General features: G+C 37.1%; 1 protein-coding gene across 3 annotated transcripts in view; it reads left to right on the forward strand.

Moving 5' to 3' along the window:
- arhgef12a (Rho guanine nucleotide exchange factor (GEF) 12a) overlaps positions 1-18,873 on the forward strand; it is a 49,071-nt gene that overhangs the window by 29,393 nt on the left and 805 nt on the right. For 2 of the 3 annotated variants that reach the window (XM_084126701.1, XM_084126703.1), the window contains 23 exons: positions 40-165; positions 749-781; positions 1,354-1,471; positions 2,138-2,237; positions 3,060-3,275; positions 3,368-3,500; positions 4,404-4,439; positions 4,830-4,972; positions 5,127-5,273; positions 5,354-5,439; positions 5,541-5,666; positions 8,510-8,624; positions 11,884-11,984; positions 12,396-12,473; positions 13,079-13,154; positions 13,234-13,401; positions 13,489-13,576; positions 13,670-13,747; positions 15,642-15,721; positions 15,809-15,994; positions 17,200-17,400; positions 17,547-17,767; positions 18,751-18,826. In XM_084126701.1, the coding sequence (XP_083982827.1) occupies positions 40-165; positions 749-781; positions 1,354-1,471; positions 2,138-2,237; positions 3,060-3,275; positions 3,368-3,500; positions 4,404-4,439; positions 4,830-4,972; positions 5,127-5,273; positions 5,354-5,439; positions 5,541-5,666; positions 8,510-8,624; positions 11,884-11,984; positions 12,396-12,473; positions 13,079-13,154; positions 13,234-13,401; positions 13,489-13,576; positions 13,670-13,747; positions 15,642-15,721; positions 15,809-15,994; positions 17,200-17,400; positions 17,547-17,767; positions 18,751-18,826 (2,732 nt within the window). The remainder of the gene's footprint in view (positions 1-39; positions 166-748; positions 782-1,353; positions 1,472-2,137; positions 2,238-3,059; positions 3,276-3,367; positions 3,501-4,403; positions 4,440-4,829; positions 4,973-5,126; positions 5,274-5,353; positions 5,440-5,540; positions 5,667-8,509; positions 8,625-11,883; positions 11,985-12,395; positions 12,474-13,078; positions 13,155-13,233; positions 13,402-13,488; positions 13,577-13,669; positions 13,748-15,641; positions 15,722-15,808; positions 15,995-17,199; positions 17,401-17,546; positions 17,768-18,750; positions 18,827-18,873) is intronic. The other variant, XM_084126702.1, reaches the window with a different exon arrangement.

Here is an 18,873-nt window from a genome sequence, read left to right on the forward strand (position 1 = left end):
ACAGTAGCACCTACAAACCAACTGCCTTAACTCTTACAGGCAGAAGCGCAGTATGGGTTTGACCCTGGCTGATGTAGAGCTGTCTCGTCTGGACTCTGAACAGCTGGCTCTAGAGAGAGAGCGATCATGTGCTGAAAACATCCTCTCCAAGATAGATGACATTATGTGAGAATCTCACACATTCTGTTAATCACTCCACATTAGGGCTGGGTGATGTATAGTAATTATATATTTCCAGTAATTTTTCTGACGATATTTAACAAGTATACTTTTTATTTGGACATTAGACTATTTTCGTGATCTTTCATAGTATTGATAGGACAGCTATTAATAATGTGTTCGATTTAATCTTCAGTCGCAAAACGTTAAAATATGAATCAGCAATAACGTTTATTCAAAATCATATGTTGAAATAGCAAATATTATACTTATGTCAAATTAATATTTTGTGTTCAATTATTTACTTATGTGACAAGTAGCCACATAATAAGTGGGATAATTTCGCAGTGGGGTCTTGTATCAACCCAAAGAGGTTTCTTTTGCTTAACAGTCCGCTGACTGTACATTTTCCTATAGCCTTGCCAGGCCCCCAAATTTGGGAACCACTGCTTAAGCCATTTTATTTATATATTTCAGAGCAAATACATAAATGTCAAAATATATGTAGAATATTATCCATCCCTACTCCACATACTCAAGATTGCTTCCTCAAAGGCTGTCCTCCATCTTACACGCGTGTCTCTTTCAGGTTGACTTCACAACCCACAGAAGAGGAGAAATGGTGAGATTTTTTCACGCTTTCCTCCGGCAAACCTCATCCATAATGATAATAAAGACTTTAAGGATGAGGGTTATTTGATCGTGCGTAAAGACGTTGCGTTGGATTTGTTTGTAAATTGTCAGCCTGGGGTGCCAGCGCATTGACACAATGCAAGATGCTGTAGAACAGAGCGACTTAATGAGATTTCTGATTTTCATGCATTTCCTAGTCCTCATTTAACATAATGTAGGCAAACATATTTGAGATGCCATATGGAAACACCACAAGCCTGTATGATTTATGAATGTACAGGACATATGTGAGAAGATAGATGGGGAACTCGTGTGCGTGTGCATGTGAGTTTTGTGACATATGGCAGAAGGCACAATAAGATAGAAGTCATGTGGAACAGAAGGAGTTGGCCACATGGAGCCAACAGCACTCAACAGGCACGACACAACCCTCAGAGACTCAAATCTAAATTAGGAATCGAAAGACTTCGATGCTCAACGCCGTGCTCTAGTTACTAAGCTTGGACAGGGAGTGAGAAAAGAGTTAAATTCAACCTTAAAACTGAGTTGTGTCTCTTCCAGCACCGCCATACAGTATGTGATCTTCATGTACATGAAGCATCTGGGAGTTCGGATGAAAGAGCAACGAAACCTGGAGTCCAAACGAGTTCGAATTAATTTTCTTCCTTCCAAACTGAGGGTATCAGCTCATTCCGTTTCCATCTGCCTCATTTTTTTTTTTCACATTTCAACCACATTAACTTTGTTCCAGAACCTAGTCAGCTGCCTTGCTATCTACATATGCAATTAACTTCTAAGGGAACATCCTGGCAGAAACTCATTTGACTGATTCGGAATGCTCTACGTACAATAGTTTGACATTAGTATAGTTTTGAGTTGGCATGTTGATCAAATAAACAGAAATAGATGGCACACACACATATTAAGTCTAAAAAATAATTGTATAATAAAATTATATTTTACTATTGTACTGTAAAATAAAATAAAAAATGTAAATAAAAAGTAGATTGTATTTGAAGCCAGTGAAATCACATTTTACTTTTATGCATGAAAACGATCCACACAATCCATCTATGATTAAAAAAAAAAAAATGTCCATCTTAGATGTATTGTTTAAATTAGCTTGTTCTGTAAATGATGTATGCAATGCTGCCTTAAAAATTGACTAAAAGATGATGTCTTAAGTGCAATTAAGTTTCCTTTGTGTCCGGAGCATGCATATAGTGCCTTGAAATGCTGTCCCTCTAGGCAGTTTACTAGGTTTTGGAACAGAACAATTATCTTCTCAGTCTTTCCATGGCAAAGCCGTTACCCTGGGGTTTGTTGTTTTATCCTTCCTGAACAGAAAAGCAAAACCGAAAAGGAAGGGGAGGAGAAACTGAAAAAGCCTCGCTTCCCCATCCGGGTTCCCCCGCGGTGGCCCACTCGTGTCGATTCATTACCGTGTAAGTCTAGTGAAAATTTCTACAACCCACAGCAATTTAAGACACTTTTTTTTTTTTCTTAAGGCTTTGAACTTTTTTTGTCCATTTACTAATGGCTGGTTTGAGAAAAATACACAGATAAATTGAATTAAACTAAAATGAGAACAGAAATGTTAGGATCATATTTGTTGTGACTCTTTGTGGATATCCTTATTTCACCTTCTACATTATAATGTCATAATGCTTACATTTACTTACTGCGTTTAATGCAAATTATTTAAAGTTTTTAGTGTTTTATTTTTAATGTACTTACACAAAAAAGTTGAAAAACTTAAATTTTAATATCTGCCTTTTCATATTTAATAGACAGTTCTTATATCTACATCTATACTACAGAACTGTTTTTAACTGATAATAATAAAAAAAATAATTTCTTGAGCATCATATCAGCATATTAGAATGATTTGCTGAAGGATCATGTGACACTGAAGACTAGAGTAATGGCTGATGAAAATTCAGCTTTGCTATCACAGGACTAAATTACACATATATATATATATATATATATTTATATTTATATTTATTATTATTATTATTTATTTATTTTTTATTTTTTTATTTATCAAATTAGTGCAGCCTTGGTGAGCATAAGTGATTTCAAAAACAAAATAATCTAACCGACTACAAGCTTTTGAACAGTGGTGTAGTTAATATTAGGCTCGAAAGCTTGCGATTCCTGGCCATTTCTAAACGCTGAAGACTTGTCCTCATTTTGCTTTCCATCCTCTGGGTGGTGAAAGATTCATATTGACACTGAATCTGGTTTGGTGTGTGTTTGAGCAGCGGGGAGGGTCGGGGATAACATCAAGCAAAGGCCTCAGAAGCAGATGTCTCAGCCAGCGATGGGCGGCTTAGACCTAATAGAGGGTGGACGTCTGCGGGGAAGTCAGTCGAGTGAGGGCTCGGACCTCCTACCGAGCCCGGGGTTGATCACCTCTCCTCCCTTCAGCGCCCCATACGGCTCACCGACAGATCCCTCTGGCAGGGACCCAGAGTTTAGTGAGTACAGCATTTCCATCTCATTCATTAGAGCGATCGTTCCTTTCATATTCTGGACATGCTGTCTGAGACTGCCTCTTCTGTGTCCTCAGATAGCCCGTCTGCGGTGGTTCCCCGGCTCAGTGATGGGGTGCAGTCTGGAGATGTGCTGGACAGCATCTACCCACCCTGTGACTACATGCCATACAGCATGGACCAGCTAAATGAAGACAGAGATGGAGACAGGTGCATACTTAAAAGCTATGCAGCAAACAATATTTGTTTCTTCTTCATTTGAAATTTATTTCTAACATAATCTCTAACATAGTCTCTCTACATGCAGTCATATTTACCATTTCTCAGCAAAATTTCATGGGCGAAGTCCAGTAATTTTAGTAGATATCGGCCCAATTGGGAGTTTTGTGTAAGGGCGATAAAGTTCCTTAGATTTTGCTCGTTGACCAAAAGAAAGCTGCTTGGTTTAAAAGTGAACAATAAGTAAGCAGTGCATCTTTTTTTGTCAGAAAAATGTATGATTTTTATTAAATTTTTTATTGGTATCTGCTGATATTGGATATTTAATTGTGCATGCTCTTTTCCGCTATTTTAAAATTGACCAAAAATGTAACAATTACAACACACTTGTACAGCCGTCCAATCTGAGCACATTGCGCTTTTCGAAAGGAGGGGCTTCATAGAGACCCGAACTAAACAGAGCGTTACTGACAGACTGGGAAGAGAGGTGCTGTAATAATATAAAATATGTGAAAAATCTTTTTTTTCTTCTTCTCGAAAACCTACTCTAGTAGATCCCAAAAAACTAAATCAAAACTTTGAAAAAGGGTATCATAAGACCCTTTTTAATACTAATATTTAAACTAATACAACTGTTAATGATAATATTTTTCAAATCTTCGAATGTATATCCATTTTTCATAATGTGCTGTCCATTATAATGTTGTGATGCTTAAATTCACTTGTAGCATTTAAAAATGATTGATTTTAATGTTCAGTGTTTTATTTTTTATTTGACTCAATAATATAGATTTTAATGTCAGACATGTATTGGTTATTAGCCATAACAAGCTGTATATCATAAAATTTCACTTTGTGTCATTGAAGTGGATATGTGTGTGTACTGTTTTCCAGACTCCATGATGTGGGCACACCTAAACTGAGTAGAAGGTACTAGTCACTGTCTGCTGTCACCCACTTCACTCTGTACACTGTATCCTAACCAGAAGCAACCTTTGTTCCTAACTAGTCATGATGGGAACATTTTCTCTACTGACTGGATCCTATTTTGTGCTAGGTTGTGAAATCGTATTTGTCCAAAGTACTGACATAAATGTGTTTTAAACATCAAATATCTATTGATTGGCTGAGGTTATACCACATTGCACAGTATTTTCAGTTCTCAGTCTGAACAAAATTTTTCCCATAACACCTGGTTAGAATACAGTTATCCCTCTATTTGATGGGCTTCCTGTGTGTTTGCCCTCTTATTGTGCACCAACTTCACATTAGATAGGGAAACACACTGAGTAAATCTGTGTACCATCTCCTCCCTCCCAGGTTTGAGGAGCTGCAGAGTGAGGATGATCAGGGGAGTGATGTTTACTCTGATGTAGATCCTCCAAACTGGCAGCAGCTGGTTGGGCGTGATGTTTTAGCTGGCCTGACACCACACGAGATCAAGAGACAAGAAGTCATTAATGGTACGATCTTGTTCTTGTTTCACTACGTGAATCAGGCAGGTGCACTTTAGATCTGTAGGTGTAATATGCACAAAGTATTCTGTTAGAGTGATGTTTTGGTACAGTAGTCATTGTGCTGTTTAAGCATTTTGAAGTAACCCTCTGATGCTCTCAGAACTCTTCTACACGGAGCGAGCCCATGTACGCATGCTGAAGGTCCTAGACAGTGTTTTCTACCAGAAGCTCACCCGAGAAAACATACTTCCCTTTGCTGACATCAAAAACATATTCACCAACCTGGAGGAAATCATCCAATTGCACAGTACGTCTTCTTCCGATACATTTTCTCCAGATAAATCACCACATGTGTCTCATCATGGCATCTGCTCTTTTAAATTTCAGTGAGGATAGCGGATCAAATGACAGCGATACGCAAGAAGAACGAGTCGTCGGTCATCGACCACATAGGAGATGAGTTGCTGTCTTGGGTAAGGCCTCGTGTTTTGCTTGTATCCTGTGGCCGTCGTAGTTGGTCTTCTCTGTGTGATAAGACTCCCACCCACAAATCCTCCTGCTTGCTGTTTTCTAGTTCAGTGGTGGAGAGGAGGAGAAGATCAAGCAAGCAGTGGGCACTTTCTGCAGTAACCAGCCCTTCGCCCTAGAGCTCATCAAATCCCGGCAGAAGAAGGACCAGCGTTTCACCTCCTTCATGCAGGTGGGTTGAGACTCCTTGCGGGCCGCAGGGCCACAAGAGCTGCGAATTATGCAAATGTTTGGAGCATTCCAGGCATACATCAGTGTTGTTTTATAATATTCTAATATGTGTTATAATTATTAGATTTTTTTTATTATAATTATTCATTATAATATTTCTTAACTAAATAATGTTAATATCAATTATATAATGTATTATAACATTAATTAAAGAAAATCTTTTAGGAGGAACAAAATGTATGTAAGTATTACTTAATTATTTAACTAAATTAAACAATTAATTCATTTTTAAAATGTTAATAGATTGTCAGCTATATGAATTTTACAACAAATAGCAAATATTATTATATAATATGAATGAATTAATGTGAATTTTAATTATATAATATTATAATGTAATTTTTTTCTTTTGAGAATGCATTAATGGATTAACTGAATTGACAGCCCTACTAATTGTAAACAAATAGCAGGTTCACTCGTTTGATGCAGCGTTACAGCAGAAGAGATGCTTTATCTATATATCTAATCTCTGAATTGTTAATAGTATCAGCTTTGTCTGACAGCCTAACATCAGTGATAACGGAAGACAAAAGACATTTTGATTAATTGGAGCTACATTTGTAAGGATATACTGTAGGATTTGCCTATCTTGAAGATAAGAGGCCGTAGGCCAATGTAGTTGTTCAGAGTCTCTCTCGAGTGTTGAAAGCTTGTGATTTTCTCTGCACTGTTTTCATCATGTGGCAGAAGTGGATGCAGGGAACACAAAGAGTAACACTTGAAATTTAACAAGCTTTCCACATATACTGCGTTTCATGAAATCAAGGGCACTAATCTCTCCATTGAGAAAACTAGAGTGTAAGCATTAAAACAAAGGTGTAATAAAAATGTCATATCTGTTGTTATGCCTTTTGTGCTTTGGAGGTGTATATTCGAGAAAATACAGCTTTTTCACGTTTTAAAGAACCAAAATTGTCATTGTGTACTCAACATGTTTTTTCAAGTCCATTTGACTGATTTTCTTCTGTGGAACAGAAAAGGAGATAGTTTAGAGAATGTTCATGCTGCTTTTTTTCATGCAATGAAAATGAATGGTGACCAATGAGAGCAACGGTGTGGGGGAATATTTTCAGGGAATATATACAATTAGTTTATATACTATTATTGTATTTATTAATATTTGGAATTTGCTCATTTTTATATTTCCAGTTTTTTTTATTTAGTTTCAGTAATTTTGTGATGTGCTTTTGTCATTTGTATTAGTTTATTTGTATGTTTCTATTTAGCTTTCATTTATTTTTATTGCTGTTCTCTATTAATAATTTTAGTATTTAAAATGGTCACACTTTAGATTAAGGTCCAATTCTCACTGCTAACTAACTATTAACTACAACTTTTGCCTCAAACTCAATTAATTCCCTTATCAATAGTTAGTAAGGTGGTTGTTAAGTTTAGCTATTAGGTAGGCCTAGTATTAAGGGATGTAGAAAATGGTCATGAAGAATAAGGCATTAATATGTGTTTTATAAGTACTAACATGCATATCCTAGTAGTATGCATTCTAATAAGCAACAAGTTAATAGTGACAATTGAACCCTAGACTAAAGTGTACTAAAGTTAGTTACCAATGCAACATTTCCAAAGCCCCCGATATACTCACGACAAAGTTCTTTTTCGTTCTTCGTTTAGGGGTAAAACGAAGTTCAAAATACATACCAGCGATACTGTCACTGTACATCTGACGCCGCCCACACTGCTGAGAACAGCGTTTAGATGAATATGGAAATATGTGCTGCGTGCTTTCTTCTCAGTAACAAAATAAACATACAACAAAATTGAGAAAACAGCAAGCATTTTTTTTATAAAGCATAAGAAAAACGTCTGATCATAGCAACGTGGATATGTTTGCACATGCTCTGCAATTCAGCAGTCCAGTGAAGTCGTCACTTCATATACATACATAAACAGCACTTTATACAATAGAATGATTAAAATCAAGCAGCTTTACCGTATTAAACATGAAAAACAGTGTCAGTGTCTCGTTTCATCAGAAGTACAACTTTATTTTCTACTATAAAGCAGCTCTCCAGTGTGTTCTGCGGACTCCTACTTATAACGTGGTCGCCACAGATCAATGGTTGTACAAAGGTTGTACGATCAAAGCAAACTTTTCCGGAAAGCTGTTTCGAGCTCCCAAAGCGAACTCCAAACGAATTTCGTTTTGACTTGATTTTGTTTGAAATTACACCACATCAATTTCGCTTCAAGTATATCAGGGCCTTAAGTTTTGTTTAAATTTTAATTTTTCATCTAATATTTATATTTTGTTCTACTTCAGCTTTATTTTAATTAAAACTATTTTAATAGCCTTAGTGGAAACTATGTTTTATAGCCTTGGTTAACTATAACAACACTGGTACAGAAAACAGCATCATGAATATTTTGCCTCTTGTCATCTACGGAAGAAAGTAAGTTAATACAGGTTTGAACAACATCAGATTGAATAAATGATGACAGTACATTCATTTTTGATTAAACTATGCCTCTGATGGACGACATGAAGATGTTTGTGAGTGAGGAGACGGTATATTTACACATTTCCGAGATGTTTTTGTGCTCAACATAAAAATCAGTGATTCAAGTTATATACCTTGCTGACAGATCACTGGTATTGTGACTTGCAGAGGATTACTTGGGTAAAATCCACACTGAAGTGTATTATTCATGATGTTGGAGACTCTTGGTAACAAGGAGATATGCAAAAGATTAGGGAGGATTTTGTTGTGGATTTGCATGTACTGTTGTCCTCAATTTCTTGTTTGATTGTCTCTGCACCATTTGCAGGAGGCTGAAAGCAATCGCCTGTGTCGACGACTACAGCTAAAGGACATCATTCCTGCAGAGATGCAGAGGTTCACCAAGTACCCCTTACTGATGGACAACATTGCCAAGTACACAGGTATCCTCTTCCTTCATTAACCACTGTCTCCAGTAGTCTATTTGATATAAATTAAAGTAAAATTAACACTTATTTTACACAATACTTAATCGAAAAAAAATATTTTAAAACAAAATTAACAAAGCTGTTTGATTGATCAGCCTGGATAGTATATCACTCATCTCAATGGCTATGTTTGAAATTGACATTCATGTTTACTAACATGAATGCCTCCTGTGCACTTAACAGGCGTTTTCTCTCGTTCTCAAACTCTTGTTTTCTTCATTTTCCATAACCCGTGAGCGGTTGTCAGTCCTAACAGCAGTTATTCACAGAAATAAATTATTCTTGATGCTTTCACCTCAGTGATGTGACAGGATCAACCAAACCCACTCAAAATTCAGTTGTGAGTCCTTAAAATTTTAAGGAAGTCGCTTCAGTCATTAAATGCAGTTGACCATCTCAAGACAACCATTATCAACATCGATGATTATAAGAAATGCAGAAATCAGCATATTAGAATGATTTCTGAAGGATCATGTGACACTGAAGACTGGAGTGATGCCTGCTGAAAATGCAGCATTGAAGTGTGCTCTATTTTTTTAATTAAAAATATATGAATTATGAAACATTATGAACATATATTTGCTGTAAGGAAGCATATACATTTTATTTTTGTTAAAACTATATACAGATTAGAGCTGCACAATTATGGATAAATTGAGAATCACAATTTTTATTTTTAATAGAGATCATGATTCTGAATAGACAACAGAACAAAATAAGGTTTGAATGAATGCTTCATAAATACAGTACTTCACTTGTTTCATTACTGAGTGAATCGTTTTTGAACGAATCTCTTGAATGAATGATTCAATGACACATACATTTTTTAAGAAACTTGTCGCCACCTAGTGGTGTAACAATGTTATCGATACAGTCGTAAGTTACTTTCAATAGGTGATTTGCTCTATTCGGATCACTAACATAGACGTACAGTACTATCAGTGTTTATATCCGAACTATAAACTTTTATCTCTTTTGTAATCATTTGAATACTTGTAACAGAAATAATGATACTGTGTGTCGTTGAAAAGACAGTTTGTGAAGCTGTTTCATACCTAAACATGACAACTGCTCTCTCTGGGTCAGCGGCAGCACAAACACAGGTCTGAATGTTCCGGTATGATTTTGTCAAAGGATAAAAGTCACAGGCGAATCGTTGTCCTATAGGAATAAGATTGCGTGGGTGTTTGAATGGAGATTGTGATCTTTTAATGATTAATCGTGCAGCTCTAATGCAGATTTTTTTTCCCTTACGGTACAGTGTCATTTTTCTACGGTCTTTTTTATTTTCCATAAAATTTTCCGCAAGTCAAGTCACCTTCATTTATATAGCGCTTTTAACAATATGGACTGTTTCAAAGCAGCTTTACAGTGATAATAGGAAATTAAAGTAACAGAGATTGTTTTGGCTTTACAGCAGCTCTAGAATAAAGTTATTGTCCAACTAAAGTTAGTTTTGATCGATTCACTTTTGTGCAAAGATCATTAGTTATTAACTTAACACGACACCGTTCTTACAGAAAACCTTGAAATAGGTTCCAAGGTGCAAGCCTTGAAGGAAATATATACAGTCGAGCCCAGAATGAATCATACCCCTGGTAAATATGATCAAAAATGGCTGTAAAAAATAAATCTGCATCGTTTATCCTTTTGATCTTTCATTCAAGTAAAATAATTGAAAGTGGGGGGGAAATCACATTATAAAATAAATGTTTTTCTCCAAAACACGTTGGCCACAATTATTCATACCCTTTTATTAAATACCTTTTTGCAATCTCCTTTTGCCAAGATAACTGCTCTGAGTTTTCTTCTATAATGCCTGATGAGTTTGGAGAACACCTGACCAGAGATCAGAGACCATTCCTCCATACAGAATCTCTCCAGATCCTTCAGATTCCCAGCTCCATGTTGGTGCTGCTTCTCTTTAGTTCAGCCCACTCATTTTCTATAGGGTTCAGGTCAGGGAACTTATGATGAGTACCATCCCAAGAACACCATCCCTACTGTGAAGCATGGGGGTGGTAGCATCATGCTTCGGGGGTGTTTTTCTGCACATGGGACAGGGCGACTGCACTGTATTAAGGAGAGGATGACCGGGGCCATGTATTGCGAGATTTTGGGGAACAACCTCCTTCCCTCAGTTAGAGCATTGAAGATGGGTCGAGGCTGGGTCTTCCAGCATGACAATGACCCGAAGCACACAGCCAGGATAACCAAGGAGTGGCTCTGTAAGAAGCATATCAAGGTTCTGGCGTGGCCTAGCCAGTCTCCAGACCTAAACCCAATAGAGAATCTTTGGAGGGAGCTCAAACTCCGTGTTTCTCAGCGACGGCCCAGAAACCTGACTGATCTAGAGAAGATCTGTGTGGAGGAGTGGGCCAAAATCCCTCCTGCAGTGTGTGCAAACCTGGTGAAAAACTACAGGAAACGTTTGACCTCTGTAATTGCAAACAAAGGCTACTGTACCAAATATTTACATTGATTTTCTCAGGTGTTCAAATACTTATTTGCAGCTGTATCATACAAATAAATAGTTAAAAAATCATACATTGTGATTTCTGGATTTTTTTTTTTAGATTATGTCTCTCACAGTGGACATGCACCTACGATGACAATTTCAGACCCCTCCATGATTTCTAAGAGGGAGAACTTGCAAAATAGCAGGGTGTTCAAATACTTATTTTCCTCATTGTGTGTGTGTGTATATATATATATATATATATATATATATATATATATATATATATATATATATATATATATATATATATATATATATATATATATATATATATATATACATACACATATATATATTTCCCATCACCCCACAGACCCCATCACCACCTTGTGGTCCCTACACAACTGCGTTTTGGACGCAAAACATTAGTAAATTTGAGCTATGCCAGCTCTTAAATCCCTATTATTATTATTCCAGGAGGAAATACACTTTCAAATTGTCTCTCACATTATTTGGCAGACGCGTTAAATTGTGGCTCTTGGCATTGTCAGAGGCAGGCAATACATGTAAAGTATAACTAGCGATTAAGGAGGGGATGATTCTCCTTATATTCATCTGAGCTTGGCAATAGTCTCAGTGGTGGGTACTAGAGGAAATAGAGGGCACTTGGCTGGCCAGAATGTTCTTAAAGAATTGATTAGTCTCTTCTTGAAATGTGTGTGCAAGTACGTTATGTATCTTTCTTACCGACAGATGAGTCAGAGGAGAAAGTCAAAGTGAGACGAGCAGCCGAATGCTGTCGACAGATTCTCAACCACGTCAACCAGTCTGTGAAGGAGTCTGAGAATAAACAGGTAAGCAGTTCGATCGAGCTACCTCTCTCTCAGCAGACAGCCCAAGGAAGGCAGATTTTATAGCCTGAGGTCCGCTCAGAGGAAGGACTGGAAAACCAAAACTTGGTTGTATGAATGTCAATACTCATCTATAGGTTGAACGCATCGGAGTCCTCTTACATCAGCCCCGAAACTTAGAGTAGAAACGGGGATCTAACTTTCTGTATACTGTTGGAGATTATTAATAAGGAAATGCATTAAAAAGAATCCCAGCTTGGAAAATCTAATCTTTTCCAACGTCTACAGTGTATTTCTAAAAGATTGCAATTCTCAAGGTTTTTTTTTTTTTGGTCTAAAATCAGCATCATAAAAGGTCAGCCAATGTTAATTGATTCTGCAGCATAAATAAATATATATTGTTATGTCCCACAGAGACTGGAAGACTACCAGAGACGGCTGGACCTCTCTTCCCTCAAGCAGAGCGAGAACCCCATGATCTCTGAGTTTAAGGTAAGTACTAATCATATAAATTATTCTAGGATCATTCCTGGAGAACTGTATTTGAGGAAGAGAGAATAGTAGGTTATTCCACCTGTTTTAGTTGTCATGCAACTTGAGGAGCTGAAATCAAGTTGTGTTAAAGCATTTATTCAGACAGAAAAAATATATATGTTTCTTGGCATGTCTGATCCATTTAGTATTAAAAAAAAAAATCTTGAAACTGAGATTTTTACTAATTCAATCCAAACCTCATTCATATATAGTTTGAAATCATCACTGTAACAACTTCATTTACTACTACTATTATAGCGTTTAATGATACTTTGAATTAGCATTTATTTTTGTATTTTCAGTTTTCATTCTAATTTTCATTCCAGTTCACTATGTAGTAACTATTCTAGGTACAGGGGACATTTACTATCCTGTCTGAAAATATGAATCCAGTTTTAAAATGTCAATGTAATGAATCAATCAGTCAGTCCACATAAGGATCAGATTTTTAAAGCAAATCTAAATGGGGTGTTCAAACCCTAAATGGGTGTGAACAAAACTAGTAAGTCCTTTCTAGTAACAACTGGGATTTTAAGGATGCAAGGTCATTTATTGTCACACAGAACCTGGATCTCACTAAACGAAAGATGGTCCATGAGGGTCCTCTGTCCTGGAAGATTAACAAAGACAAAACTATTGGTAAGCCACTGCTCTTAAACGTCCCAAGAGCTGGTTTCTGATGATTGTATAATAACACTGGTGTCTGTTTTTGTGTCAGAGCTATATACTTTACTCCTGGAAGACATCCTGGTGCTGCTGCAGAAGCAGGACGAGCGTCTTATTCTCAGGTGTCACAGTAAGAACCTCGCAGGAACGGCTGACACGAAACATATATTCAGTCCCATCATCAAGCTCAGCACTGTGCTGGTGCGCTCGGTGGCGACAGGTGAGCGTCTGCATTCTCATTTGTCAAACATGTATTATTTGAAGAATTAATCCTTATACAGTAGGTTTCCTTTATTTCCCCAAACAGATAACAGATCATTTTTTGTGATCTCCATGTCCAAAAACGGAGCTCAGATCTATGAGCTGATGGCCCAAACAGTGTCCGAGCAGAGAATGTAAGTTGTGGCCACTTCTTTCCTTCTGATGTTTCTGAAAGCCATGACTTTCTCGTTTATAGAGATGAGTTTATTCTCTGTCTTTTATATCAGGTGGCAAGGGCAGATCGCTCAGAGGGCAGAAGTTATGAACGCCAAACCCCACAGCGTCATTCCTTTGCCTCAGCACGAGTGAGTCCCTCACTACTTTCTACTGATCCCTGCTTAGTTAACATTACTAAAGTGTTTGTACTTACTGGCCTGTGACCTACGGCATGAGTTGCGTCGCTTTACTGCCATTCCCTTGTAAAGTGTCCATTGGACTAGTGCTGATAGGCGATGATATCGTGAATCAACGATAGCAAGAGATACCGTCAAAAGCATCAGCTATCTGCGATATCAAGAGGATTTGGCATTTCTGATTATTGTATCAAATATTTAAATTATTTTGCCCCTGCATAATTTCAAAGCACATCACCGCATGACCGACGCACTGAGGATAATAAAAGATTAGATAGATTAGCTTGCTCCTCATTGAAAATGTTTGAAAAACATTTAGGTCTATTATACAATGAATTATGTAATAAAAACTGTATAGTATCAGTCTATAATAGGTCCAAACACGGCAATAATCAGTCATCAATGAAAATTAAGAGCAACTTTATTTTTGGTTGCTAATACAATGCTAAATCAGAAATATGTACAATATATGTGTACAATAACATTACGATGTCCAGCAATTGATTTAAATAGTACATTAAATAGATTTAATTTGTCGTTTAATGAGATCTAATATATGTTTTTAGTGGCGAGAATTTTTACGTGAATAAATACATAGATCCGACTAATTTACATGCGTCAAGTGGTAGAACTTTTGCCAAGCGTGTCGGTGGTTCGGGGTTCTAATCCGCACTCGTATAGTTTTTTTTTTTCTCATCAAAACCGAATATGTTCATCAGTGGTTGTATATCAAGCAGGGACACGTTTGTGTGCATTTTGCTTTGTGATTTCACCAGAACGAATAGAGAGTCTCCGCAACGGATTGAAGCGCGCGTCCGAGTGAAGACTGTGCGCTAGCCACAAGAGAACACTGTATCCGCACCACTGATTGCAGCAGCAATGAGCACTTTGATCACTTGATTTAAAAAACAACGCAATTTCAGCACTAGATCGCCTCTTATTTAACAAACGAACGAAATGAATGCTCTGCTAGTTAACTGGAGACGGTACATCTGTGCCGTGAGATGTTTTAAAAAGTGGTGGGGACAATATCGACCCTGGCAAAAAGTGGTGGGGACATGTCCCACCCGCAAATTACGCCTTTGGGTTTGAGACTTCTTCACCAGCATAACTCTCGTGCAAAGTTTGCACATTGCTCGTGTGGTATCCACTGGCTCGCCTTAAAAAGGAAATATTTCCAATCGCGACGTGATTGACAAGTCCATCTTTGCTTGCAAAATGATGGACAATAATTAACATTTTGTGCCCATCATTTTCTGTGATAATAATTAAATAATTAAATAAATGCTTAAATAAAGAAGTAAAATAATGATGAGTAAATATGCCCAAGTAAAAAAATAAATAAAAAAAAACTGACAATATTGTGTATCAGCGATTCCACACGCTGACGAGTATCACCCAACACTACATTGGATGTGCACTTTAGAAGAATTATGTGATCCGGATATTTTTTGCCTACTGTTTAATGAATACTATGAATTGGAGCATACTGTTTTAGCACTCCTAGTATATAGCAAACTTTCTTGGGTTCAAGTTTGTTATAGTGGAAATTACATTACAACGTGACGTCGTAATTTTTGAAACATTGATACATTTGCACCTAAATATTTAAATGGTAATTCTTGATAATTCTTTGTTTAGATTATCATAGTTATAGATATACATGGTTATATATAATGGAATTTTGTACAACAGTTTTATGTTGGATTTTCATAGCTGTAAGATTTAAAGTCTGGGACTAGGACAAGAGTAACAATAAAATCTATACACACAAGGCATATAAAAAAAGTAGTAACTATAAATGATGAAGGCATGTAGCTTACGTAACCGTTCAACTGTGTTCTAGTGGCGACAGAGACGGTGTTGAGTTAAGCAAGTTCAGCAAAGGCTCTGAACGAATCTCCACAGGAAGCATCCAGTCCGCAGGTAGCTGTGCATGTACAAACGCTTCTCTGATTGTAAAAGTGTTGATTGCCACCATACTCAACTCGAGCCTTCATCATCTGTCCTCAGAGAAAGACAGTGAATTTTCGCCCTCGGCAGCCCTGCGGGACTGTGTCCCGGACGCCAACCCTGGGGAAGAGGACCAGGTCCCGAGAGCTGGCAGGGATGGCTCGTATCTGGACTCCGTACTCTTGAACGGCAGGGATGCAGACTCTCTATCCTGTTCATCTAAAGCAGACGAGGCACTTAAAACCTGTAAGACTCCGTTTGAACTGCATTAGCTTACGTACATATCACTTTCTTATCATGTTTTATCTTTGGTAACTTGAAATTATAAACATGGAATAATTGACATAATAGTGAATTGTGCTTGCCAAACATCTTACCAATGCCAGATACCATGAGTTAAGGCTACTGTGACCATTTGTTTTGGCTTCTTCTCAGCATTGAGAGGCTGTTGTCTGTGTGCCTGCCAACTCAAGAAAATGACAATTCAGCCTCTATTGATTAAAACAACTCCAGAAAAGGCTTATTTATTTTCCAAGTGTCTTTTAATTAGTTTAGTATCTAACAATAAAATATCTTCCGTACTTGTGCTTCCTAATGGGAATCACTTCTGCTGAAAACAACAAATATGTGAACTTAGAAAAGTTTTTCAACAATGAGCAATAAATTCTCACAGCATATATTAACTTTTGTTAATGTTAGTTAATAAAAATGTCAGTGTTGTTCACAGTGCATTAACTAATGTTTACAGATATAACTTTTGATCTTAAAAATGTAATAGTAAATGTTGAGATTATCTAAGATTAATAAATGCTTTTAAAGTATTGTTCATTGTTGTTTCATGTTAACTAATATAGTTAACTAATGTTAACAAATGAAACCTTATTGTAAAGTGTTACCAAAAAACACACTGAATTCTTTTATGTCATCACATAGTCCCTGATAGCCCGGTGTGGCATATTACATGCTCTAATATTTTCCAATAAAGCCATAGGTGCATATTGCTGTTTATTCCTTTTTTTCTTTCTTTCCTTTTTTGTTAAAGGGGTAGTCCATTCCAAAATGTTGATAACCAAACAGTTTTGGTTTCTATTGACTTAAATAGGACATGAAGTATGGACAAAAATACAATGAAAGTGAATGGAAACCAAAATTCTAATCTTTGTGTTCTGCAGAAGAAAGTCAGTCATACAGGTTTGAAATGACATGAGGTAAATTATGAATTTGGGTAAACTATCCCTTTAATAAGTGTGTTTATTGTAATTCCTATTTTCACAGTTTGTTGCAACACAGATTCAACAAAAAACTTTTTTTTCCTTTTTTTTCCATTTCTTGTTAACATCAGTTATAAATGGGCTCTCAATATCACACTTGTCTTGTATGTTGTGTTGGCGTCTTCATTTCAGGTTGTTTTGTAGTAGTGTATTATTTATTAAGGTGATCGTGTTTTTCAGTGGCGGCTCTGAAGCAGGTGCTGGTGACTCAGCTGATGGCTCAGGATGAGGGTGAGCGATTGGGCCGATCGGCTGGCAGTCGTCTCCTCAGGACCACCTCTCTACGCACGCCGGTGGAGCACAGCTCTGCTCGCTCCCCTAGTCGAGCTCAGGACTACACTTCTGGAGACACGGGCTTCTACGAGTGCCCAGAAGACTACGGTGAGTGTTCGACCAAAGAACTTTGCTGTCTTCAGGAAATTCTGGCTTGTACGGAGGGTTCGACTTAAAGTGTAAAATAAAATGGTGTAGTAGTGCACCTGCTCCGACATCCAGGTGACCCGGCTAATTGCAGTTGTGCTTTTTAGCAGCCTACCTGGTTCTGGAGGGGTACGGCGGCTCAGGCGAGAGCAGCACAGATGATGATATTCAGGTCGGGAGAAAGGAGCCGAGTTTAGCCCACAGCTGTGCTGCTGACTCGGGCATCAGTCTCAAGTTCTCCTCGCCCTCCTCAGGCAGCACGTCTCGCCTCAGCAGACAGGTCCTCTCACATCTTCGCTGCCTGCAGGCCAACCTCAACCACCTCAAGGTCTGTCTGCTCTCAATCGTCTCTGAATTTTATCCTTCATGATACATCAAATATTCACAATATACTCATTATTGTTTTGCGATATAAAACATTGTGATCTTGATGATTTTAATACACTTTTCAAGGCCATTAAGTTTCTTATAATCAGACTAGTTTTGTGATCCATGTCTTGCGACTTGCTAGTTTCTGGAATCTATTTTTTTTTTGTCTAATAACTTAAATTATTGTTTTATTCTGTTATAGATAAACAAAGTATAATATATAATGTGTAATATTAATAACAACAATACATATTAAATGGTTAAACGATAATTATTAATAGATATAAATGATAATCAATTTATTGTTGTTATTGATTTATTAAAAGTAATTAACAGTAATTACATTAACAGTCGTGTTTCCTTGTTTGTGAAGGGAGGTGAAATCTTCTCTCAACTTTTTGGACCATTCTTTTGACTTATTATTTGGCATATTTCTAACACGCATTCAAATGTGACACTCAACAAACCTAGCCAGTTCAGATAGTTCATGTGTTCTAGCTCAAGCACACCTGGTGCAACTAATGAAGCCCTTGATTAATTGCATCAGGTGTGCTTGAGACAGATGTTTTTGCAGATTTGTGCTGTTGTGTGGGATTCTATTCAGGGGGTTGAATAATTTTGAGACTGCAGAAGTCATAAACATTGCATTTTCATTTTGAGTAAACCAATTTAAACATTTGTGTTGAGCTATTTTAATTTCTTTTGTTTGATTTGGTCATTGCAAACAGCTGAAAGTCTGTACATTTTGCCAATAAACCTGATTTGCAATGGGGTTTGAATCATTTTAATTGCAACTGTATAAATATACACACACACAACAAATGCTACAAATAAGTTACAAAATATTTTTCTAAAGGCTGAGCTTTATTACCCAGCCCAGAGAGGACTGAAGTGTGGTTGAGTTAGTAACAATTTGACTAATATCTTTGTAATGTTTTTCAGGAGATGGAAACAAAGTATTATAATCTACTTCGTCAAAGGCCTGTGGGGTCAGCCGCAGATGCCGATGAAAGCAGAGGTACTGTCAACACATTGACCGCTAAACTTTTTTTTTTTTTTTTAAAT

This window comes from Abramis brama (assembly GCF_963993115.1).
Source record: "Abramis brama genome assembly, chromosome: 10".
NCBI classification, from domain to species: Eukaryota; Metazoa; Chordata; class Actinopteri; order Cypriniformes; family Leuciscidae; genus Abramis; species Abramis brama.